This window comes from Crocodylus siamensis, chromosome 7 (genome assembly GCF_052110815.1).
Source record: "Crocodylus siamensis isolate JL-2025a chromosome 7, ASM5211081v1, whole genome shotgun sequence".
Taxonomy (NCBI): domain Eukaryota; kingdom Metazoa; phylum Chordata; order Crocodylia; family Crocodylidae; genus Crocodylus; species Crocodylus siamensis.
Window position 1 is genome coordinate 78926749 of NC_143401.1, and position 26489 is coordinate 78953237.

The 26489-nt window shown below is 44.9% G+C and overlaps 1 protein-coding gene across 1 annotated transcript in view; it reads right to left on the reverse strand.

The window, feature by feature from the left end:
* The window catches only part of FANK1 (fibronectin type III and ankyrin repeat domains 1), a 64381-nt gene extending 37892 nt beyond the window's left edge, over window positions 1-26489 (reverse strand). Inside the window, exon 1 of the mRNA XM_090056736.1 lies at window positions 26366-26489. Coding sequence (XP_089912862.1) covers window positions 26366-26381 — 16 coding nt within the window. The 5' untranslated portion in view covers window positions 26382-26489. The remainder of the gene's footprint in view (window positions 1-26365) is intronic.

Sequence of the window (26489 nt, forward strand, 5' to 3'; positions counted from 1 at the left end):
AGCAATAAAGGCCATATCAGATACTTTGCTTGAAGCACACTTTTGCATAAGAAAAAAAAATAGCTTTTTCCCCCTATAAAGAAATTCCAATTCTTGGTTTTCATTTGGTTTTTCATTACAAAAAAAAATTATAGAGCAATGTCTGAACAACAGGTCTAACTGTTTCCAACACTATGAATTCTTTGAAATCTCAAGGGTTTATCTTGTGAATTATGTTTGCACACCTAACAGTACTAACATTGTGTGGCATCCTATGGCACCCCTGAAAGGATCTTAAGGCACCCCATGGTGCTGCATCATACTAGTTGACAATCACTGGACTAGTGACATTTTACCTTTCACATTAAAATTTCCTGACTGAACCTTTTAAAGGGAAAAAGGTTAGCCAGAATCCATTTCAGTAGTGTGCTGCAGCTTCTCAGCAAAGCACTTTTCACTCAAAAAAAAATAAGTCTTACATTTCTTTTGTTGGAAACTGCAGTGCTGGTTCTAGTAAGACATATTTTTGAGCTCTTTATAAACAGTACAAGGTGACTTAAGAGTTTACAGAGGCAGTGAATCATTTATTATTTGGTCAGTGTGTCAACTAGTAAAAGACTGGTGTATATATAAGTATTTTTCATATGAAATATTGACTCAAGATTTTAGCAATACACCTTTATGAAACCAGCCTAAAATTAAGATTGATTTTCATTTATATTTTAAGCATTGTGAGATATTCTTACAAGTATGAAACCAGCACCAGAAAACTAGCATTTTCTGACAGTCATATACAGTCTACCATAACAGAACAAAGATGTGGGGATTTTTTTTTTCTTTTTGAAATAAATTTAACAGAATTAGGTTAACTAAGCAAGAATTATATATATGCATCAAGAGGCGAATAAATGTATATCTTCATCTTGTTATTGGAATAATCCTATTTATATTCCATGTCAGTTAACCTTATTAAACAATTTTTTAAATTATGTAATTTATTGTTTCTTACACATTCTCATGGTTCTGTGCATCATGTGCAGGGATCCTGGTTTTCTCTGTTTAAAAATCAAAAAATATCTGATAAAAGTAGCAAATTCTCTGATTAGAACACCCAAAATCCATCATTCCCCAGGAGTGCACGCAGCAGCGGGAAGCCAGGCCCCCACAATGAGCCACCTGCAGCTCCTTCGCACTCCCTGCCTGGGCCCTGTGGCCGTGTTCTGGCCCGGGGCCCCAAGCATCACACGGGCTGGGCAGCAGCCCTAGCCTCAGCCCTGCCCAACTCCCTCCCTCCCTCACTATGGGGGCCTCAATCCCTTCCCCCACTTACCTGTAGGCAGGGCTCGACTTACCCTTTGACTCCTGGGGGGGAGGGTTTGCAAAAAAATTTGACTGCCTCTTATAATGCCCTAATAAAATCAGAGACCCCCCCCCAAGTTATGATTTTCAAATCTTACAGGGGGCTCTTGTCTCTTATGGGAGGAGGTCAGCGTCCCCCTCCTTCTCCCTGAACTTCCCCATAATTTGAACTCTGCCTGTGGGAGCTGCTCTCCAGGCTGCCTGGCGGCCATGTGCATGCATACATGTACATGGTGCCTGCCCCCTGCTTGATCGTCCTCCTCCCGGCAGAAATTCTGCCAGCCTGTAAGGGGAAACCCACTGTTTCCCATGTTTTTCTCCTTTAAAGGAGAAAATCCACATTTTACCACCATTTTCTGTGGCAAACAGAAAACCCAGATCCCTGATCATGTGAGAATATGGTACCCATTAAATTACGCTGGAAAAGCAGTGCATATCAAAATCATCTGACTAAAAAACTGATATGGAATAAAAAGAAATACAGACAGTGATTAGATGCATTACTAGCCAAAAAAACTAATAGCAGGATGGAAATGCTGGTGGTGTTTTCACAAAATGCATAATTACTGTGCATCTCACCTATCAGCAGACAGCATCATAAACAAAAAACCACCATACCTTGACTAAAACTGGAATGTCTCCTATCTCCCCAACCTCAGCTGTGTCAAACATACCTACATATATTATTCAACTATTCATTACATCTTACAAAGCTGGAACAGAGCCCAGGAAACGTTTGATATTTTGAAAAATAAATTATCTCCTCACTCCTTTAAGGAACAATCCAGATTTAAAGGCATCCATCGCCTCTCAGTAATTTAATATTTGGCACAAATAAGGCATAATGTAATAGAAATACTTAACATCAAAAGGCTCTTTACCTTAGTTTGACACACAGATATACAAAATGCAGTATATCAAGGAGCTTAAGTTTAACCCAACAGTCATTTTTATACCCTACCATCCTTCATGATTTATACCCTATTTTAAATCCTCATCAATTAAATCATTATTTCTTTGTTTATTAAGTAAAACAAAGTACTGGTTGTTGGTCCTAGTTATCCAATATAAAGTTGCACACTGGAACTGTGAAACTACCACTAGCGCCTAATAAAGCAATTTGGTTCTTTTAGACAAAAAAAATTATAAGTAATATTTTTCTAGTCCTACCCCAAATCTTAGTTGGCTTTATTTATGCGTTGCTGTGACAACTGGTGATACTACAATTTCACTTGATGGATTTGCTGACATACTAAAAAACCCTTAACCTAAGAAACAGTGTTGCTCAGTAATATGGTCTGTGCTTAATGTCACATCTTTTGCGTAATATATATTGAATGAGGAATGCACCTAGAGGCAGGATTTGTAAAATGTTTTACATGTATTGATATGTTAAATGCTTATCACTTCTCTGATATTCTCTCTCTCTCTCCCCCAAAATCAGTACATAAAAAATAACAAATTATTTTGGGCCTCTTTTAATAGTTAACATTATACTACTTCTTTTTTTTTACTAATATATATATTTTAGTCGTGTAGAATAAAAAAAAAGATTTACAATGAAGATATGAAAACCATAACAGATTAAAACTTTATCCCAATGTAAATATATCAAAGTGAATATATAAAAGTGAATTTCCTCTGTGCTGACATTTGGAAAGCTATGTAAATTAAGATGTACAGAGCCAGATCAGTTCAAAAGAGCTCAGCATCCAACAGTTTCCCCTTAAGTGCTTAAATGGTCAGTTTTTCAAGTGTTCAGCAACAGGCAGTTCACTTTAGTCTCAGCTGATATAATTGTTAATATACCAACAAATCCAGTAGGACAACCTTGCTTGCTTAGGAAGACCGAAGTGATTACAATTTCAGTCAGCTAGTAAGTTGGACCTGATGTATTACACCCAATAATGCCAACATTCTCAATGGAAACCAAGCGCCATGGAGGAAACTGCTCTCTCTTTCAACAGCGTAAAGATATTTACTTTAATAACCTTAATATTTTAGACCTCCTGATTCTAAGACCCAGTTGTTTAGCAGATGTAACTAGGCTATTAGTCTTCTGTTGCACTTTGTCAGTATACTCAGAAGACAGACAGCAGCAGCAAAGTCTACCCATAGCATTCTGGTTTCTATACCAGAGGTCTGTTTTGTAGCAATCAATGGTGACACCAAACAAGGGGGAAGGACACACCTTTGTCTGACTCCAGTGAAAACATCAAAATAGTCAGTTATTCCTACTCGGAGATTCCAGAACATTTGGTATCTTGATAAGGACTTTGGAAGATATAGATAGTTTTATAAGGGAACCAAATATTTCTAGTGTGTGCCACATGGACCTTCTGTCTATTCTATCAAAAGCAAAATGTCAGTGGAAACAAGCGGTAGATATTATTACAGTAAATTCTCTGGCAACTGGCACCTTACAAGCCAGCATGCTCTGTTAACTGGCATGCCGGCTTGTAAGGAAAAGTGAAAACAGAAGTGCCAACCGTGGCGCTTCCAGTTTCTCCGAGCCCCCACGGCCCAGGGCAAAGCAACCTGTGCTGCTGAGCCCCCATGGCACGGGGGCATAACAGGCTGTGTGGGGCTGTGCGGGACCCACCTTCCTGTCCCACGGGGCCTGCAGGGACTACGGGAGGGGCAGCAATGCAGCGAGAGGGGCAGCGATACAGTGGGAGGGGTGGAAGGGGCAGTGGGACGTGGCAGGAGAAGTGGCAGCCAGGGCTGCTCAATTAACCGACATATTTTATCTGGGGGATGCCAGATAACAGAGCTTTTACTATAGTTGCTTTGTTCAAAATACACAGGAAAGGCAAACTAGAATTGGGCAGCCTCTACACGTGCATTAATATACTTTTCCTAATGCACATTACATTTAGTACCTCCAATTTAAGGGTGCCTGCCAACAAGCACAGAAGCTGTTCTGAAATGCTGTAATTACAGCACACTACAGCAAACTCAATTAAGCGAGTCTGCTGGAGTGTGGTAATTACCATGCTCCAGCAGCCTCCCACATCTCACATATCAGCATCCCTGCGCTTCAAAATGGCAGCAGGGGTGCTTGAACTAAAGCTCATCAAACGAGCTTTAGTTTCATAGATTCATAAAAGTTAGGAACTGGAAGGGAGCTCATGAGATCATCCAGTCCAGCCCCCCTGCTCTTAGGCAGGAAAGAAAAGACTGCTGGAGTCAGATGACTGCAGCAAGGTGTGTGTTCAGTCATCTTTTGAAGATCTCCAGGGTAGGTGACTATGCCACCTCTGGGAGGAGTTTGTTCCAGACTCTGGACACACGAACCATGGAGAAGTTTTTCCTTATGTCCAATCTGAAGCAGTCGTCTGGCAGTTTATGTCCAGTATTCCTCGTCTTCCCCTGGGGTGCCTTGGTTAACAGATGCTCTCCCAGCCCCTGATGTCTGCTTCTTATTTACTTATAAGCTGCCACTAAGTCCCCCCTAAGTCTTCTCTTCTCCAAGCTGAACAGTCCCATGTCCTTCAGCCTCTCCTCGTGTGGCCTGTCCTTCAGAGGCTCTCAGAGCCTCTCTAAATAAAACACAATCCTCCTACCCCCAGAGCATATGTAAAAGTGCCCCGACATACTAAGTAATGCATATTAGGCTGCCCTAACACACAGTAGCACAAACGCACACTTTTTACGTGACACTTAATGCACAGTAACCTATTTTACTGCACATTAGCATAATAGCATGTTTTACATGATGCTTTAATGTGCAATAAAATAAAGTACTACACATTAAAGTACACATGTAGATGCACCCAGCGTGTGGTTTAATTTATGGTTTGTGTGTTGTGTATGGGCTATCACCACCATAGAAACCTGAACTAGGGCTTATTTTAATTCCCAATCAGAAACTTTATCACAGTAGAGTTAAAGAAATACATATACCTATTCCATATAAGAATGTCATAAAACTCTTTTGCTGAAAGTTGCTTTACTTAGAATTACTGATTTTACTCCATTTCCTCACCTCAAATTATGAAAGGAAGGAAAAATATAGAGATACATATCCATGAGACACTATATTTTCCAGTGAGAGTAGTGCTAGGAAATATCAGATCAGCATTTTCCTTAAAGATTTTTTTTTAAACTATCAACTGGAGTCCTGAGTTACTCACCCTTATAATCTCTTGCTACAGTCAATTTTGCAGTTTACTTTAACCTCTCTAGAGACAATATGATACTCATGAATAACCTAAAATAAAACAGAACAAGGCTCCTTTCTGCATAATATTTTAAGACAAGCACTCAAATAGTATTACTTAAACTATAAGGATTTCTCTGCTATGGAATATTATAGATTTCATAAACATTAGGGTTGGAAGGGACCTTGGAAGATAATCAAGTCCAGCCCCCTGTCCCAGGGGCAGGAAGTCAGCAGGGATCATAGGATTCCAGCAAGACAAACATCCAAATGTCTCTTGAAGGTGTTCAGAGTAGGTGCTTGAACCACCTCCAGTGGCAAAATATTCCAAACCTGGGGGACTCGGACAGTAAAGAAGTTCTACCTTATGTCCAGCCTGAAACGGTCATGGAGGATTTTGTGACCGTTCAATCTTGTCATTCCTTGGGATGCTCTGGTGAACAGACTCTCCCCTGGATCCTGGTAAGCACCCCTAATAAACTTATAGGTGGCCACCAGATCACCCCTGAGCCTGTGCTTTTCTAGGCTGAAGAGTCCCATGGCTCTCAGCCTGTCTTCATTTCCTGACCTCTGATCCTGCACGTGGTTCTCCTCTGCACCCTCTCAAACTTCTCCACATCGTTTTTGAATGGTGGAGCCCAAAACTGGACGCAGTACTCCAGCTGCGGCCTCACCAAGGCCTAATACAATGGGAGAATGATGTCCTGGGATTTGCGCGAGACGCATCTGTGGATCCAAGCAAGCATTTAGCTTCCTTTACTAGCAGCAGCATCACATTGAAGGCTCATGTTCATCTTGCGTCAATCATGACCCCCACGTCCCTTTCATCCGTAGTGCTAGCCAGCATAGCACTGCTAAGCATGCTGGAGGTTTTTCTTCCCAAGGTGGAGAATCTTGCATTTTTCAGTGTTAAACACCATCAGGTTCTCATCCGCTCATCTCCTGAGCCTGTCAAGGTCAGCCTGGATCACCCTCCTGTCCTCAGGTGTGGACGCTTTACCCCAGAGTTTGGTGTCATCAGCGAACTTGGCCAGTCCACTTCTGATACCAATGTCCACATCATTAATGAAGATGTTAAATAGTACAGGTGTGAGGGAGTGGGGCCTAGGAGCGGCCATGAACTCCCTAGCGCCCCCTACCGTCACATTAGGGTGGACTCAGCACCCTCAGAATCTCGCCCGCTGCGACTTTGATGACAAATAAGTTGTATGGGAGGCTGCCTCTGTTCCCCTAGTTGACGGTACCGATGTTCCTGCCCCTACTCTGAAATGGGGTATCTCTATGCCCCCCGCCTTAAGGGCTATGCATGCCTCCAAACCTCCCCTTCAGCACGCCCCAAACCTCGCAGCTGTTCCGGGGGACGTTGTACGGTCCCTCGCCCCTCTGGTGCCCTCTCTCTCTCTCGGGCACCCTGGGCTCCTCGCCCGCCTGGCGCCCCTTTGGGCCAGGCTCCTATCTTCCAGCCCGCTCCCTGCGGCCTGGGCCTGTCTCGCCGGCGTCCGGCTATCGCTGGCACCCCCTGGGTCCGGCTCGCTACCGCCGCCCTAATACCGGCGCCCTTGGGCCTGGCTCGCTACCGCCGCTCTAATACCGGCGCCCTTGGGCCTGGCTCGCTACCGCCGCCCTAATACTGGCGCCCTTGGGCCTGGCTCGCTACCGCCGCCCTATTACCAGCACCCTTTGGGCCTGGCTTGAAGCCGCGGCCCTGTACTGGGCCTTACCCCCTCTGGGGCTGATACCGCGCTCCTCGTGCTCTCTCTCTGCCCCGCTCTGGGACCTGATACTGCCACCCTCTCTGGGGCCACTACCGCGCTCTCTCTCTGCCCCGCTCTGGGGCCTTGCCCTCTCAGGGGCCGCTACCGCGCTCCGCACGCTAGGGGAACAAGCAACTGCCGCCGTGCCTGTCCCCTTTACTCTTCTCTGGGTCTGGCTGCCCCCACTGGGCAAACCACCGCCCTTATGGGCTGGGGTCTGCAACCCCGCACACCGTGCCTCCCTGGCGCAATATGGTGCCTCTCCGGCACGACAATAGTGCTCCGCTGGCACTGTGCCCCTACTGGGCACTGGGAACCCCCAAACAGCTGGGGAGCCCCTGTGAGGCCTCCTCACTCCCCTACAGCCTCACCCGGTCCTCCCGTGCAAACTGTAACATAAGCTCAAGCCACCCGGCTGTAACATAAACCACACAGAGTCTCCGTGCTGCAAACATAAACACAAGCCCCCACCAAGGCTCTCAAGCCTACCTCCCTTTAGGGCGTTCTTGTCCCCCACCTCATCGCGGCCGGTTAGCGTGGTAAGGCTGTGACTACTAACTCGGGCCACTCAGCTCAGCCGCAGAGCTCCTGCGGCAGCCAGAAGGGAACTGCTAGGCAGGCTCCGGCCTAAGCTGCTTTCCTGGTTCGCTCTCTGCAGGTCCGGACCAGTGCAGAGTATTCCTCCTTATTTATTCCTTCTTTAAAAAAATTCTAACTTATGGATCAAAAAAGGAAAAATACAGAGGAAACATTTACAGATTAAGGGCCAGATTCTGATATACTTATTTAGAGAAGCTCTGCCACTCCTACTAAAAACTGACCTACTCACAGGACCCAGATACTCATGACTTGAGGAAGGGATACATTACACGCATTCCACAAGAGGCACCAGCAGTCTGTGTGGCACATGACAGAATAAGATCGGCACTGGCAGCAGAGCAGCAGACAGGACAGGACACAGGAAACACAGCTAATCAGGCAGGAGAAAGATCAGTGGCACTAGGGGAGGATGTGGAGCTCATTTGTGGCAGTCCTGCCAAAAAGGATGAGCCACAGTGCCTTAAGGCATGACAGAATTTGGCCCTAAAAGAATAAGTCACAGGAAAAGTGTGATAAAAATAGATATTAACACAAAGGGTTTAATTTTAAGTATATACTAATATATACAAAAAAGATATTTTTACGATAGAAAACCACTGTCCTCAGGTTAATAAAAGATGATGGATAATGAGAAATATATTCAAGGATGAAAACACTTAATACATGCTGTTGCCCTCCAGGTATGCATGCTACCAACAACCCTGAAACATGGAAGATATCAAATTTTGCATTTGAGCAAAGAACAATTTTTCCAACAACTTAGATAATCTAATAAAAGATATCACATTTAACCAAAGACCCTTGTGTGTATAAGTATGCTGGCACTTCGGTCTACTTATCATTACCCTTTTTGTTTTAAGTCATAAGATATTTTAACCAGTGGCGCAAGATGTACTCACCAGGTGGAGGTCAATAATACAAACTTTTTATCTCAGAGCAGATAAAGTGAGCCCATGCACATCTGCAGGTAAGGAGGGAGGAAATCTCCTGCAAAGGGATGTTCCTATATGCACCTGCAAGTACGCCTGCTTCCCACTTACAGGTGCACACAGGGAAATCCCTTTACAAGGGATTTCTCCCCATCAGCTGAAACTGTGGAGAGGGGAAATCCCATGGGCATTTACAGCCTATGCTGCTGCCAGGAATGTGCACTGGGTCAGTGTGTGTTTCTGACAGCAACACAGGGAATGGGCTGCAAAGGCAGAGACGAAACCTCCCCACTGGGAGTTCCCTTCTCTGCACTTGCAGGGGTAAGCAGGGAAATCACCTGCAGAGGGATTCTTCTACACATATCACTGCTGAACAGGTCCTGTCTCTGCAAACAGCAAACCCCTGCTTGCAGACATGCACGCCAAAGCCCCAAGTTTCCCCACTTACCCAGACATCCTGGAAGGACTCATCTGGGTAAGTGCAGAAAGTGAGGCAGATGCTCCTAATGCCTGAGAAGCCTGATCCTGCCCCATAATTCCTCGAGTGTACAAGACCAGGCCTCTCAAGTTGGTGGAGTCCCTACCCCAGAGCAGCTGAAGAGCACAGGCAGCTTTGCAATGCCTGTGCTCTTCTACCATAAACAAACAGATGTGGGCCACAATAAAGTGGCACAGTTTATTACCACTTCTGTTCCAGCCACAAATATGAGTATTTGTGGCAAGATGGAATGTATGGACATCTGTTTGTTTTCATTTTGTGTCACCATAGAAGTTTTAATGGTAACACAAAGGTGACATCTGTTTCCACCTTTAGGGATTAGAGCAAGTTTCCAGCTAAAGGTTAGCAGCTTAGATAAAACATATTCCAGCTGATGGCATGAGGCAGACAGCTTCTCTTCCCATCATAGGTCAAATAGTCAAAAGCAGCAGAGGGTATTAATTCAACTATAGCCATCCACACACACTAGTTAAAAGACCCACCAGATACAGAGCCTTAAGCAGCCGGCATTATTACCTACACACCAAGGAAGAAATTTCAGTCAGGCAATAACACACAATTTATATGTTAGTAAAGCTCAAGCCAAGTTGTAGCCTTATCATAATGTTGCATTTGCTGTAATTTATCAAATAATTAATATTGAAGTATGCAGATCAGGACATTAGCTCATTTACATCAAATCAGCAGATTTCTGACCTTTCAGCCTTAGCAAGTATGTGTCATAGCCAGTGAGCTGCATCATCTACCACATGAAAAAGAGAAGCAGAGATGTTTTAGATTTTTAGTCTGGTAAATTTATCTGTGGGTATATTGAACACACACACAAACACCTAATAAAAATTCAAGACAATGAAAAATGATACTTCTTTTCAATTACTTTCATAGTTGGTGTGGATGTTAAGAACAAAAGCGGTAAAACTGGAAAGTCAAGAAAAGTCATCATTTAAGAACAGTTCATGGACTTAGGCAGCTGTTCTAACTATGAGGGATTTGTTGTAGTTGATCAAGTCTTTCTACAAGAAAAGCATAAACAGCCAAATTAGGGGGTGTTAAAATTACTAGAGTCCAAAATTCTTATAATTTTGTTTTTGCTATGTATGTAAGGTACATGCACTTGCTTTGTAGTGTTATGCTATACATTCCAGGCAGTAGGTAGTGCTAGCAGGTAGTGTTAACCTCCTGTTGCTTCCTCCTGCAATGGTTGAAAAGCATGTGTTTAAGTATTTCTGTTCTGTAAAATAAAGATGACTGCCCTGTCGCTCCCTGTGTGATTTCACTAGGGCTGAAAATACCTTGCAATTCACCAAACCAGTGAAAGAGATGGGATCCCAGTAAATAAAAATGTTTCCAGCACTTTATCCTAAACCAGTGTTTCTCAAGCAGGGTGCCACAGCACACTGGGGTGCTGCACATGAGATCCTTTTAAGGGTACATCAGGGTGCCACACATTAGGACTGTTAGATGTATAAACACCTATGAATGATACAAGAGATACACCCAGAGATTTCAAATTGAGATTTAAATTTCCATAACATAAAAAACATTTTACCCATTGTGAGCTTTCTGGATCCTTACAAAAGAAGAATTGCTCAATTTTTTCCATAGTTAAAAAGAGACAGAAAGCTAATAGCCAGCATTTTCTGAGGTTTTCCCGGAGTCAAAAAACATTAAGAACCATTGTAGCAGATAGATGTTGGTTTCGACTGGTAAGAACTTGGCGACCTGAGGGACTATCCCGCTTCTTATAATACTGTTGCTGTGCTCAACTGCACTGTAGAAGAGTGATTCAAAACCAGGGTGGTCTGGTATCCTGAGTGCTGCAAAAAAATCACATTTGGTCATGTCAAGTTGACCAAACTCCCAGAAGCCTCTTCGAGATGACTCAGTTAAGAATTGGTCATGACCGTGGCCTAAAGTTAACCATAAAATGAATGCCAGAGAACATCCAGAACAATAGAACCATAAATTAAGAAGATAACATGGTGATCACTGGAGCTAATTAGTGTGGGATCAGGACAATAACAGGAAAATATTTCAGGCTGTGCTATTATGAAGTTTCCAAAGTATTATTTAACAAGTTTGGCTAGCCTTAGTAATGGTGACATAACTAAAGGGTTAAAGAGTCTAAACAAGTGAAATCACTGTTCGCTGTTTGCTGTCTGAATTGCCTGCATGGATTTCTGGGGAAGACACCTGCATGGATTTCTAAAGGAAGACCAAGCTTTCAGACTTGGAACAGCAACCCAGGAAGCTCACCCAGCATGGCCGACTTAAGGAAGTGCCTCCGAGTAACAGCTCTAGACAGACTGTGATGCGGTGAGGAGTCACATTAACATGCTTAACTTTTGGTAATTGCCTGCTTATATTCTGGCAATCCCAGTAAAGTTGACTGCTTGTATACTCAGGGTTAGAGTATACAATGTTAGACACTGTTAGGTGTTCAAACATAATTCACAAGATAAATGCAGAGATTTCAAATAGGAATCCATAGAATTAAAAATATTCTCTTGTACAGTCTTTCTGAGCTCTGTGCAACAAAAGAATTACTCTATTTATTTTTTCTGTAGTCAAAAAATAAGGGAAAACTGAGAGTTGGCATTTTTAGAGGGGTGCCTTGTGTCTATTCAAGGTGCCTCAAATCTAAAAAGGTTGAGAACCACCAGTGTACTATTAACCATAAACTATTAACTACCTGTATGAAATCAGAAGGAACCGGATTAAAAAAAACCTGCAAATACATAACTTAAAAGTAACGTAGCACCTCTCTCCCTCCCTACCAAGTGGCAAATTTGCTCCTAAACAAATAAGGAGCTATTTTCTAACACTTTCAAATGTCACAGCTTAGCTTCTGCTTGGACAGAGCTTCTCTCTGATTTAGCCTACTGTCTTATCAATTACATTCCCACACTGCTTTGTATACTCATAGCCCAAGACACTCTGCTTCTCTTTCTGGCCTCTACTATTCTGAGATCAGTGACCAAATGTTATCTCTCACTTTAAATTTCAAAACACAGACAGATACTCAAGTGCTCTGAAGAGCAAATCCTCACAGCACACCACCTTCCTCTGTATGATCTGCAGGTCCTGCATCTTCTTACATTCTGAGGATAGCTAAAGGTCCAGCAAAATCACAGAAACATGGACATCTATGAAACCAGAGCATTCCAGAAAGCAGCAGTGTAATGTCTTGCAACACCTACTCAGAGGCCAAGAACCTTAACTGTGGCTACACGTAGTTACGGGATATGAACTCAGGAAGCTCTGTCACTAACAGCAGAGCTGCACCCCAGTTCCTTATTATGAAGAGCTGGCCCATTTTAGGGGATGTCAGGATCAAAGTGCATTTTGTGGCTGATTTTCAAGGCAAACTTTGAAAAGACTGTGATCAGCACCAGAGGACTGCATGGCCAAAGGGCCGGGATATATTCACAGGCAAAGAGCCAAAAGTCACCTGAGCCCAATACTTTCCCTGAATCACCACCTCCTTCTCTCCCCCAGCCTACAATTTAGCACAATGCTGGTCAGCACCAGAGATGCAGATGAGAAGTACAGAAGTGCTTACTTCCTGGATTAGCTGTCTGCATATGCCAGTGCATGACCATCTGGAAGTTATGCTGCTGTGCCTAGAGTCTGCTATCATGAATAGATGCAAGCCAATGTGCCATCCATATGCCACCCCTCCCTTCCCTCCAACTTGCAAGAACAGCCAATACTTGCATACACAGACCACTGCCAAATGGCCAGGATATGGGTTCCCCAAAGCCTCAGTGACTTAAGATACACATTCAGCACTCTCACTATCACCTAGAACCACCAACACTGCTTTTCTCCCAACCTCTCCCTGCACTAAATTCAAAATGCAGTGTCATACAGCAGCTTGATGCACCAGTCTATCATAGCAAAACACCCTGAATCCCAGGAACTGCACGTGGCAGCGTGGAACCAGCTCAGCCCACTGGTGTGTGCTTTTGGACCAGACCAGAGTGGCTCAGTGTCAGCACGTGGGGTCCCAGCACTACAGGCAGGAGCCACACGCCATTGGGCCGGACCGGCTCTGCGCCTCCACAAGGAGTTTCCAGCACTCCAGTACGGAGCTGTATGTGGAGGCACAGAGCCAGCCTGGCCCAGCTCAGCCACACACGCTCCTAGCTGCAGTGCCAGGAGCCCCATGTGCTGGCATGGAGCCAGCCCAGCCAACACGATGGTGCATGGCTCCCAAAAGGAGAGCCGGGAGCTGCACTTTGTAGCAGGGAGCCCACCCAGCCCAATGGCACGTGGACTGGGAGCCACCAGGAGTTGTGCACCATCACAAGCCTCACACCCCTTCATAAGCCCCCACACTCACTCACACACATACCCACACACCCCTTCACAAATCCCAAACATACACCCACCCCCCACACACAATATACAAGAGTAAGACATTATCTTTGAGCTAGTATGCAATCACTTCTATATAACTACGCAAACACACATAAATCAGGACAAAATATTTTTGAAATAAAATTAAAATATGTTATAGTAGATATTTGAGTATATGTTTTGGTTTTTTTCTGGTTCCAAGATGGCAACCCCCCTCCCAAAAGGACTTTAGAGGGGAAAGGGGAAGGACTTCCAGTGACAAAGGTCTGGGGTTAAGCATGGGACTTCTGGTCCCAAGATGGCAACTAGGGGGCAGGTTACTTGTTAAGGGGGAGAGCTACCCTTGAGTTCCTCAAGAGCTCACCAAAATTCATTAAGCGGCCCTCCAGCTGAAATAATTACCCACCCCTGTGATAGAAAGTTACATCTAGTTTGACTGGGAGAGGCAGTATACTAAGCTGAACCATGGACAGGGCCCAACACTCAGCATCCTTCCACGCTTTTAGTGCCAACCCCACTTTGATCCCAGGAGAAATTCAGTGACCAGCCAACTGAAACCACTGGAGAGCACCTTGATCTGGAAACAGCAGCACATAAGCAGGACCCCCTAGTCACAATTATTATATGACTGGGAACCAAGCTGTTTAGACTTTTAGACTGCTTACAGACACACACACACAAAAACCCCCAGCACTTTACTTTAAACTCCACATGCCCTGCACCAAACCCAGTGCCTGCCGAAAAGAGCCACTGCATTAGTTGGACTTGGCTCACCCAACATCTGCATAGACTGGGCACTTAGGCACTTTTTGGCACTGACTGAATCAGCTATTAGATAAAAGTGCCAAAAAGTCTTGCTGAAGTGCCTGATCCATACAGATGCTGCAGAGCTGGGCTGAACTAACACCCTGCTTCTTTCAGTAATCCACATTTTTTTCCACGCCTGTCAGCACCATTACTGACCACTCCAGCTCCCAGAGACCTTGGACCCACATTGGAAATAGTCACTTCTTCCCTTCTCTATTGCATCTGACTCTTGTTGTTTTGCACTTGTTTAACTTCAAGTGTTGAGGCCCGCCCACATTTGCTGTTCCGTTATGCATTTGTTCTCAAATAAACTATTTGTAGTTAAAATCCTTTATTAGTCATTTCATCTGGCAAGTGAAAAAAGTCAACTAAAGAATGGACTTTCCATGCAACAGCCCACTGCATGCAAAGTGGGCAGACAAAATGAATCTTCCCTGCTGACAATGAGTGCCCAGCTACAAAACAGTCACAAATTTCATGAGGCAAGGAAAGATCAATAAATGCAAATCATGTCTACAAAGGGAGCTAGAAACAAACATTCAAACAGAGAGCCTGTGGAGTCTGTCTCTTTCCCAAGCACACCAGAAGCTTCAGGAATACAAATCAGAAAAACACCTATCCCCCAGAACAGAATAATGCAAATAGTTTTCTTTGATGTAAATTCACAGCAGTATTGTGAATGTGGCATCACAGAACCTCAGAGCATACAACCCTATTCAAACACTTTCCTCAATGTATGTGGTCAATACTATTCTAACAAGGAGTCCTTAATAACTCTTTCAAAAGCTCAAAAACAGTTTACCAGTCTTTGCACCTCTCCCTGCCAACCCTCACACAGGCCCTCACCATTGCACAGGTGGTGGGCAACTACACAGTCAATAGTTTAACTGTTCATTTCTGTAATCAATACAGTTTCATTAGCCACAGCAGCAGTGGGTAGGGAGGATTGCTGAGTATTAGCAGGGGGAGTTAGATCATTGATCTCTGTCCTAAAAATAGTTCTGACAAAACTCCTTTTTTCACCATTAGGGAAAACAGGGTGGAGCTGTAAAAAATTCTAGTATGCCACATTTTTCTGGATCGTCCGGCATTTGAGTGAATCTCTCAAAGTGGTTGACCAGGCCACTATAACATTACTTGGGAAAGAAGGAAAGACTACCACATCCCTCCTCTTCATGAACTCTGAGGCCGGGTGGGAGTGGCAAAGAATGGGAATGCAAATTCCATCCATCACTCCAGTAAAGTAGAGGAACCCCAGGTCATCAAAACAGTCAAAGACTTACAAGCCGCAAGATATATGGTTAATTATATTATAAAGGTAGCACGCACCTCCCGCATGACAGAGCCAACACTACATTTACCTATAGCAAACTGGTGCACAATGGTAGCAGTCAGAGATTACTAACTTACAAATCATAACGACATCTCACTTCTCGGCAGGCAAAAGGAGCCTCGTTCTGGTAGTCTCTGCAATTCTGGAGCTTACCTTGCATAAATTTCCAGGTAAGTAGTCACTCTTATCTTGAAGCTCTCCCACCACTGCTGGTTATCCCACATCTGGCACTGCAGACCTGTCCCAGAAGAGGAAACTTGTTTCCCCAAAGCCCAGAACCAGAAATTAACAGACTGGATATGTTCCCAGCACAAGCAGACCTCATACAACACTTCGGTAGTCTCATTTTCTGTTAGGTCACTACCATCATACAAGAACAAGAGGCACAGGTCCATTAGGTAACATGTCTCATGGTGCCATTCCTACTGAAGAAAGGTTTGTACCTGGTATTTGATGTGTCTAAAGACTGACAGTGATGTGCATGTCTGCCAGCAGGAAAACAGATATATCATGATTCAGCAATGTCAAACTTTAAATGAATTAAGACAGGACATGTCCATGCTACTGCCCTTATAATTTAAAAGTGATGGTGTCTCTTGTCGAGAATAGGTGTTATAAGGTCTGGGTCTTCTTCAACCTGGTGTCCTCCTAGTGGGTGATATCAAGATGTAGGGAACACTGCTATTCTCTTATCCGGCTGCCTGTCGATGCCTAGTTCTTTACCCCTGGAGTTTAGTTCTGCTTTTACATTCGCCCTCCATGACTTTGAACTTATGCAGGTTAGGAAGCTGGTCTCAATGGGGAGAATAGACTCAGGTCTACTGGGGGAGGGAGGTGGGCTATCTTCATGAGGTTCCACCTCCCCCACACTCCACCCTTATCACATCCAGTACATTCCACACCACTCTGTGCCAGGGGCGCAACCTCTTCCTTTCGGAGCATGGACACTGGTCACTCCAGCAGGGCTATTAAATATTACAGAAACCTTCAGCTAAGATCTGTAATGTCACTTCTCATTAGTTCAGAACGTCATCATCATCATTCAGTGTAGTGGTGTCCTTTCATCTATCGTTTCTCACTATTAGTTATTATGTAAGTATTCTTTCCTCTATCCAGTTATTTTGAGAGTCTCATCGCCGTAAGAATCAATTAAGCAGACATACAATGTCCTCAGAAGGAATTCCCCTCCCTTCTTCTATCAATGCCCTTGTCAATAAGTCCAAGAGGAAGGTTGGCTCGTGGCCATATGCCGCATACTATATTCATCCAATGACATGCATGCTTCAGAGTCGGAGGAAATCTTCTGAAAGTTCTGATTTGACTTGATTCGTGCTATTTTCAAGTAGGCACAATGCTAAAAGCAACTTTCGCTCCTTGCCAAACTTGTTCAGAAAAGGCTGATACGAATGGAAAATTATTTGCCCAATCTAACTTTCCAGTCAAGGATGAACCAAAAACATCTTACTTACACAATAGCACTGCTCAACTACTATTTATAAGATCTTGCTCCATGATGCTAATATGCGCAACTGAATTCTGAGATGGATGGATGGATAGATAGATAAAGAGATAGAGCTCAGCTCTAATGAGCTAACTCAAAGCATAGGCCAAATCCTTTTGGACTTCAATGAGAATTCTGCTGAAGTATAGACAGAGGTTTGAAATGTACCTGCAAGTCATTTAGTTCAGTATTATGCCCCTGGAGCTGTAAATACTTATCTGTACAAGTATGTATTACAGCTTTAATAATAACACAATGGGATCTGATTTCAATAATAAGACAATGAGAACTTATTCAGGCTTCAAAGATGAGAAGGTGCATCTGTCCTGAAAGAGCAAGGCCATAGTTTCTTCTAGACACCATGACTAAGTACAGACGCTCAAAAAACTCAAGGCAGAATCTAGGCAGCTTTCTCTACACTGCGTAGATTGGACCAATAACCAAATGAACTGACAATTCAGTTTTCAATTGGAAAAGGCAGGGGGAGGCCTGCACTGACCCAGGCCAGTAGGCGGGAGGCGCTAGAGCACGTCTCCCAGCCTGCTGGCCATTGTGAGCCCAGCCAAGTGGGCCATCCCCAACAGGCTCCCCAATACATGCTCCTAGCCCCCTGCTGTCCCCCCACAGGGGTTTAAGGAGCCCCCATCCAGGTGCTGGCCCACCTTGGGGGAGCCTCCCCCTCAGGGGGTTTCTCCCAGCCTGGGTTCCATAGCCTAGACAGCCCTGGGGAGCCAAAGGAAATTCTGATTGGTTCCCTGGGGAGTCAAGGGGAACTCAGCTGCTGATTGCGTCAGCCACTGCTACAGGAGGGAGGGAGGAGGAGTCCTCTGGGCTGGGTACCTGCCCATGCAGCCTAGCATGGGGGCACCGGGGAGCCCCTGCCTTGGGGGCTTCCCCCCACCCCAGCTCAGGGCCCCGCAACCTGGGGCAGCCCCAGGGAGCTGAAGGGAATTCTTCCCTTCTCAAACCCCACAGCTGCTTGCCTCAGCCACCACAAGTCTCAGGGACAGCCTGGGGCAGCCTCAGGGAGTGGAGGGAAATTCACTGTGGAGAAGCAAAATTCTCTGCGGAGAACCAGAATATTCCTCCACTCCCCGAGGCTGCACTGGGCTACCCCCGAGACTCACGGCAGCTGAAGCAAGCAGCTGTGGGGTTTGGGGGGAAACAGGACTTCCCCTCAGATCCCTGGGACTGCCTGGACTGGGGGACCCTGGGCTGGGGTGGGGGGGAGCCCTCTGAAGCAGGGCTCCCTGGTGCTTGCACCCCTAGGACCTTGGAAACTTCTTCCCCCTCCTTCCTGTGGTAGCAGCTAAGGCAAGCAGCTGTGCAGGGGATGGGGAGGTGGGAAATTTCCCCAGGTGACTAGGTTGCCCCTGGCAAGGAGAGGGCTGCAGAGGGGCAAAAGGCCTCCACCACAGGGGCTACCCCTCCATGTAAACCCAAGCTACAGGGGTCTGGGGGGCTGTTCCCCAGCACCCCCCATGGGTTGACAGATGCAGGCAAGAAGCAGGCTGTGGAGCAGAGGGGTGGGGCAGTCCCTGCTCCATTGGAGTAGACAGCACAGCCCAGGGCTGCAAAGCATCCTGGGATGCTGGGGGACTGAGAGTTAAGTTGAACCAGGAAGGAATCTGTGACAGAGGTTCCATAAACTGGTTTGACCTACATCCATCCAGGTTTATCTTAAACTGGTCTTGATCATTTTGAAAGTGGTTTATGTACACTGAAGTTCTCTTCTGTTACAGGTTGAAACCAGTTTCTGCTCACTTAAACCAGTTTGTGTAACTTCTGTCCCTAGCCTAAATAATACAACTCGTTCTATGCAGAATCTACTGCATCTAGGTATACTTTAAGGGAAAAAGTCATCCTAGAAACAGTAAAGCAATCAAGAATGGCTACGTGCTGTGACTTTAGTTAATATATAATGAAATATATTAATATTAGAGAGAGAGCCACTACATTCAACATCTTAAGGTTCTGAACTCATTTAATTTTGCTTTTCCCTGTAAAACTATTTCTTGGACACTGACTTATTATTCTGTAAGTGGTAGACCTTGTCATCTTGTATATATTGCCAGAGGCTGCTGACCTGTGAAATTTTGCACTGTTTATGAGAACTAGAATTTAATAATGTACTTAAGGTCATGCCTAAAAGTAATAGAAAACCTAATGTGTCGAAATGTAATGATCAGCCTGATTTGATTACTATTTCTAATTATTTCATGGCACTGTACAATATATGCCTAATTCTTTAAACCAATTAAAGTATCTCTCTGGCTATTGTTATGCTATGCTTGTTTTAAATAAAAAGAAAAAAACCTATTTGTATTCACCTAACCAGGGCACAGATACCAGATTAACTTCATTCTCAAGAGTCATCTGATTTAATATTTTATTAAATAAGAAAAATACACAATCATTTAAAACAAATATTCTTTAACAGATCAGATTTCATTTGATAACATTATAAACAATTGCTAATGCATGAGCACCTCCTTCTAAGCACAGGATTCTGTTTTAATAGTTTCTCAGTGGATGTGGCAGAAGTTCCATTTCTGGAATCTTTCAAAATTACATAAGGAAAAAATATTGGGAACTATATCAAGGGAAGAACCCCAACCACCAAGAATAGCAAATAGCCATTTTTTATCTTTAAATGTCTATGCTTCTATAAGGCAATTGAGGTGCTTCCCTCACAGAAGTGGCAACTGTTAATCCTCCTGGATTATGGTGTATGCACAAGGGCCACCCAGATCTTCCATACATATGCCTGGGCAGGAATTTTCAGAAGAGCGGAGGCTGCCCAGACCTTCCATTCTCCCTTTAGGCCATGGAGACAGAATCCAAAGATGAGACTGAGTCCAGATGTTTGGTGCCTCCATGGCTGTAGCTGTATAAGTGTCTGGAAATCAAACCCAGGTCTCCTGGGTGGTAGACAAGAAGTCTACCACTGAACCACAGGGGACTCACCTCACAGAAGTATATGAGAATGGAAAAGTGAACTATGTTACAGTTATTGAATGTTTACCTTGCAGTGGTTTCCTAAAACCAACCGGGTTCAGCCCCACAACTGACAAACTACTTTTCTACTCAGTAATTCTACAGAAAAAGGCTACATTTTTGTAATTTCTTTGGCTCCTGATGTTCTATAGGAACACTGATTACATTTTCTGGGTAAAAGCTCAGTTGGTGTCAGTATCCAAACTCCCTTTGAATTCAATGACGCCAGGATTTCATTCCATATTTGTTATTAACTAGAACTTCCCACTTAAGATGACAGACATTTCTTCATAAATTTCTCTATACATTTTAGATGCCTGCATTCTAGGTCCTGCAACACCTAACTTCTAAGCATCTGGGCTCAGAGTACCATCAAAAAATCTGGAAAACCCACATACTGGGTGCGTCTACATGAGACATTTTACCACACGGTAGACTAATCTACTGTGTAAATTTGCAACCACGTGCAGTAGCTACTGTGCATTAAAATAGGCTAAAGCACAGTTTTCTACCACCTATAAATACAGGTAGCTTTACTACGCATTAGGACATAGCTGCAGGAAATGGGACAATATCCCAGCCCCCACTCCAATCTCAGAGCAGGGGTTGGGCAGCGATCAGCTGCCCGGAGCAGGAGTGCAGGGTGAGAAGCAGCTGCCTTTAAGGTGGGACAGCTCACCCCACCTCCCCGCCCCCTGCCAGCCCAGGGCTGGCACTCGGTGGAGCCTAGAGCTCCCTCTGGCTGACATATAGGAGCAGAGCAGGGGAGGGATCTATTCCATTGGGAACAAATTTGCTACACTGGTATATGTATAGACACACTCCTGGTGGGTGCATGTGTAGACAACGCTCCCAAGGAAAGCTTATGGCACAGTAAACTTTCTGCACAGTAAGCTAATTGCACATATAGACATGCCCACTGAGTAGGGAAATAACTAGAGTAAGGGTAGGCAAAATGCAGCCTGCAGTCCCTAGGCCATTCTATCTGGCCTGTGGGGCCCCTAAAAAATTGTGGAAATTATATTTATCTGCTGCTGGCTGCCTGACATGCGGCCTCAATAGCTTGCCAAAATTCAGTAAGCGGCCCTCCACCTGAAATAATTGCCCACCCCTGAACTCGAGTTTGCCAGTAGGAAACAGCTCTGGGTCTAGGGAAACTAAATTCCTATCCCCTCTCCAGACTTTAGGTACCTAAGTTAGAGCTACAGGAAGATACCTTCAACCACAAAGGAGCAAGAGCACAATCTCTTACCCAAAAGTATGTATGTACTGTTTCTTCAAGGAATTGAGCTGGTATCACTCTTTTCTTTTTACAATTTTCTATTTTTTATCCAATGGCTATTTAATGTAAAATACACAAAACCCAGGGACAGTGACCAGAACCAAGGACTTCCCCTTACCTGCAGACTATCAAGAGATATAGTCATGCTCCCTCTTGCTTGTTCATCTTTTAGCCCCACAAATCTCATATGCCTTTCTGCACAGTGACACAGCTATGGTATTCCCCTGCAAAGTGGGTGATGTTAGTTTGAATCCTCTCAGATCAAGAAGGGAACTGAGCAGAGGCCTTCCACTACCTGAGCAAGTCCACACTGCTGCATATGGGGGTGGGGAGATGGGGATCCAATGCCACCTTTTTAAAGAAGAAGTAGCTAAGACTTTATTTTCTGAAGGGATCAATTCTGTTAATGTATGCCAAATGTAGAGCTCAGGGCATGCCTACCTGAATGAGCTTCTCTAAGGATCTGGGTGCCACTCTACCTAGTTTCTGGGTCCTGACAGATCTCAGATAACAGCTAAACATCTAGCTGCTCAGAACTGCAACTGTGAGCACCTAGTGAACTTGTGAATTGATCAAGGGGTAAGCCAAATGAGTTTTAGCACCTTCAGGGGTGGGCAATTATTTTTCCTGAAGGGCCACTTATTGAGTTTTGGTGTCCTCCCGAGGGCCACACCTCTCTCTCTTCTCATTCTCTCCCCCTACTTCCCTCTCTCCCTCCCTCAGAACCCACCACTGCCCAGAGCTGTAGCATGCCCTGATCCCCACCCCAACCTGGAACCCATCAGCCATGTCCGCAGCTTACACCATCACCTGCCCGGCACAGCAGAAGCAGCCCCCGGTGGGCACCAACATCAGCTGTGGATGCAGCCAGCAGGTTTTGGGTGGGGATCACGGCGTCCACCTGAGTCAACAGATAATGTCACTGCATCAATGCTGGCTAAAAGCAGAAACAGCCCTGCTTACCCACCACATGGCAACTGCAGCAAGCCACTAGCTACCTGTGGGCTAGATCCCACAAGTTGGTAACAACTTGCCCGCAGGCCAGACACGGTCCATTAATAGGATGGATCTGGCCCATGGGCCATCTTTTGCCCACTTCTGGGTTAGATGGCTGTTGCAGGCAGTACTTGATAGTAAGTTTAGACTTAGGCCTACAGTCCACCTAAATCTTTTTTTTGTTTGTTTTAAATGTACCTCAATCCTTTTTTTTTTTTTTGTTTCGGACCGTTAGTTGAAATCAATCCAAACAGTGGCCACAGTAATAGGGTAGGATTTTCCGAGTCCCAGCAGAATACCACAGTCATTAAAACAGTACTGTAATGAAACACAACAGTGACCAAGTGTAGTTGAAAGTCACTGAACTAGATCATTGTCACACAATAACAGTCTCCTGCTGGCAAAGCAAAACGGAGACTCTTATTTTCAAAGCATGAGACATTGATCCTTTGACAACGCTCAGTTACAGTGACTTTCTGATAAGAGGAAAGCAACCATGTCAGCTTCAACTGCAGTCAATACACAGAAGGGAAATTGGCAAACAGAGGAGGACTAACTGGAAGGAGGAAATATTTTACTTGCCTACTCCTTAGAGGATTACAAACAAAATAAAGAAAAAAATTAAGCAATTAAATATTTGACATTTCACCCCCCGCCCCCCACCAACACGTGATAACAGGGTAGACTGATTAAACTGAAGGGAGTTTAAAGCAGCTGTTTGAATCAGTATTACAAAGACCTGCTTTAAAATTAACGTTAATAACTTCTCTTTTTTGGAAATAGTCCTCAAAGGTTTCTTTACACTGGCAAACATATAAATTGGCAAGTCAAAAATACACGGTACTTCTTCAGTGGTTGGATGAGTTATCTTCAAAGATCCTGATTTTCTCTGACTTAAAAAAGCCCCAATTTTTGGTTAAAAAAAAGTAACTCCAAATCCACATTTTTCCCTGATTAAAATGAAACACCACTATACATATATCCAATATCTATATAAAGATATCTCTATATCTAGATAGATAGATACCTAATAGCTATCTATATATTAGTGGTGTTTCATTTAAATCATGAGAAAATGTGGATTTGGGGTTACATTTTTTTAACTGAAAATTGGGGAATTTTTTAAATCAGAGAAAAATCAATATCCCTGGTTATGTTAAAGATGGATCATCACACTGAAAAAAATAAAAGTAAAATACAACAAACAACAATAAAAGCCATGCTTCTTTTTGTCAAATTGGCTCTTCAGCCACAGTGATAGGAAATGTAACTCAGGTGTACATATAGCACCTGAAGCTACTTCGAAAACTTAATTTGTCCTTTATCTTTTAGCTTTCCAACAAAAATAACTGCGATAAGACAAACTTTCTCCTACCCTGTTTTACCCACAACCAGTTAAGCTCCAGAAGCCTGGTTGATGAACTTCCACTGTTCAAACTAAAAAAAATATAAATACTAAACATAAATATTGACAAATCACTACGGGAACTTAATGGAACTACAAAGGAGTAGTTAAAAATGGTCATAGGCATTTCCTGGATAGGAGCCCTAACAGTTTCTTAGTAACCGTAACTGGAGACATACCATTTCTTGGAACACAGTAAGCTTCACTGACATCTACAGACATCTCTCGGACTGTTGTCCCACAGGATTAGGCCCCTGCCATTCCCTGGGCTTTGGGGGCCTGCCCCTGCAGGAAAACAGCCCTGGATGCTGTGCTCCAACTTGCACACTCAGTGCCAGGAGGAATACCTCTGCAAGGGATTCCTGTGGTGTACATCTGCAAATATAGAGAGGGGAATTCATATGGGGGTTCCACATCTCTGTATCCGCTTATCATGGCCTGACCCAGGGCACCTGGGGACTCCCTCTAAATGGCATTCCTGTGCCTGCAAACCCCTACTGGAGATGTGTGCTTGCAGATCTGCAACAGGGGAAACTGCCTGCTGGAGATTCCCACAGTGCATACACTGCTGTGCCACATGTCAGGGTGAAGCACCTGCTGCCATTTTCTTGTAGTATCAGGCCTTGAAAGCCCTGGGAGCTCTTGCCCAGGGCAGCTAGAAACTACAAGTAGCCATTGGCTGCCCTGACTCTCCAGCAAATATTCATTGGCTGAGAAAAGGGAGCATAAATTATGACTAGAGTAACTGCCATCACAACATTTAGGTATTTGTAGTGCAACCAAGGGCCAAGATGTCTGTTTGTTCAAGTTCTGTACTGCCATAAAAAATGTTTATGGTAGCACAAAGATGACATCTTGCAACTTATGATTCTGGCCCTACCAGTTTTACTCATCCAATTGGGTCTCTGTTCTAGAAACACTACAGCATATATCTAGGGATCTACCCAAATTAAAGGATGCACTCACTGCACAGTGTACATCTGGTGTAATCTTGCTCTTTTCACTGCATTCCCCCCCCCACCACCAATTGGCCAAGGAAGCCTGGCAGCCCCGCCGCTTGCTCCTGATCAGCCAGGTTGGGTTGACCCCAGCCCCCTCTGTGTGGCTGGATGGTGCCTTCTAAACCCTAGAGCTAGGTAAGAGCCACCATCCTCACTTAATGCCTCAGATATTCCCCAGAGCACATCTCTATAAGCAGGGAAAGCCAGGGTTTCCCAGCTTTACAGAGATGCACCTCAGAGGTTGCCTGGGGTACATCTCTGGAAGCAGGAAATCAGCTTTCTCTCCATATAGAGACATGCCCTGGAAAATCTCCAACCTGCCACTGAAAACAGGGAACACAGCCCCCATCCCTCAGACTCAGGCCCCTGCCCTAAGTAGGAAACCAGATGTCTGTTTCATCCAGTGAAGCAGATCAGCTGTGGTAGGATACATCCCATGTGCAGCTGATCCACATAATTTAGTTATATGCCTTTATACCCTTAGAGGACAGTTCTGCAGGAGCAGCTAGTTCCCACGGACCCAATTCTGCAAAGATTTCTGCCTTTGGGCTATTTGTTTCACAGTTAATTGAACTGCTGCAATACACAAAGCTAACCCCTGGCGAGCCTTTGCTGTTTCAGGGTCGAAACCTTGGCAAGATCCTTACAATGATACCTCTTGTCACAACGGCATTAAAAGTCTCTCAATATTTGGCATTTTTTTAAAACTTCTGAAGCAATGAGATTCAGGGGCGGAGGGGGACGAGAGGGTGTGCTTGCACTCCCCTCTGATTCCTGCTCCACTCAAAGTTGAAAACCAACTGCGGGGCAGTGACAGCAGCATTTCAAGTAGGCTGAGGGAGTCGCTTGACTCGTTGTCAATCCACAGGTGCTGAGGCCCCTCCTCCTTTTTCATACTAATCAAACCACCCTTGTGCCCCTGGTAGCGCAGCTCCCATTTCCCAGCCCCGAGGGTGGCTTGGACTCATTCCCATGATGTTAGATGTGTTTTTGTTTCCCTCTTAAACTGAACTACACCCCCGGGGGCTTGGGAAAGCCTCTAACGTCTTTTAAACTGGAGACAAAGTTTAAAAAGAAACTTTTAAACTGGTTTAAAAGTTGTGCCCTAGAGCAGGTGATGCTCAACCTTCTTCCCCAGCGCGCACCGTCCTGCCACGTGGAGGGGGCGGAGGCAGCCCAGCCCGGGGGCCGAAAAGCCGAAGGAAAAAGCACCCCAATTTCGCTCTCTTGTTTTGTTTTAGCCCAACCCGTGGTTTTGGTTTTTGTTTGTTTTTCCCCAAATGTGGCTCTGGCGGCGCGGTCCGGGCTCCGCCTTGCAGCGGCGGCGGGAGGAGCCAGCTCGTGCGGAGCCGTCGGGGGTCCCCGCCCGGCCCCGGCTGTCCCGCAGCGCCCCGCTCACCCCGGCTCGGCTCCATGGCGGCGCCCCCGGGACCGTCCCCAGGGCGCGGCTGGGCAGCGCGGAGCCTGCGCGGGGCTCGGCCGCACCGTCTCGCAGCAACCGCAACCACGGACCGCGTCACACC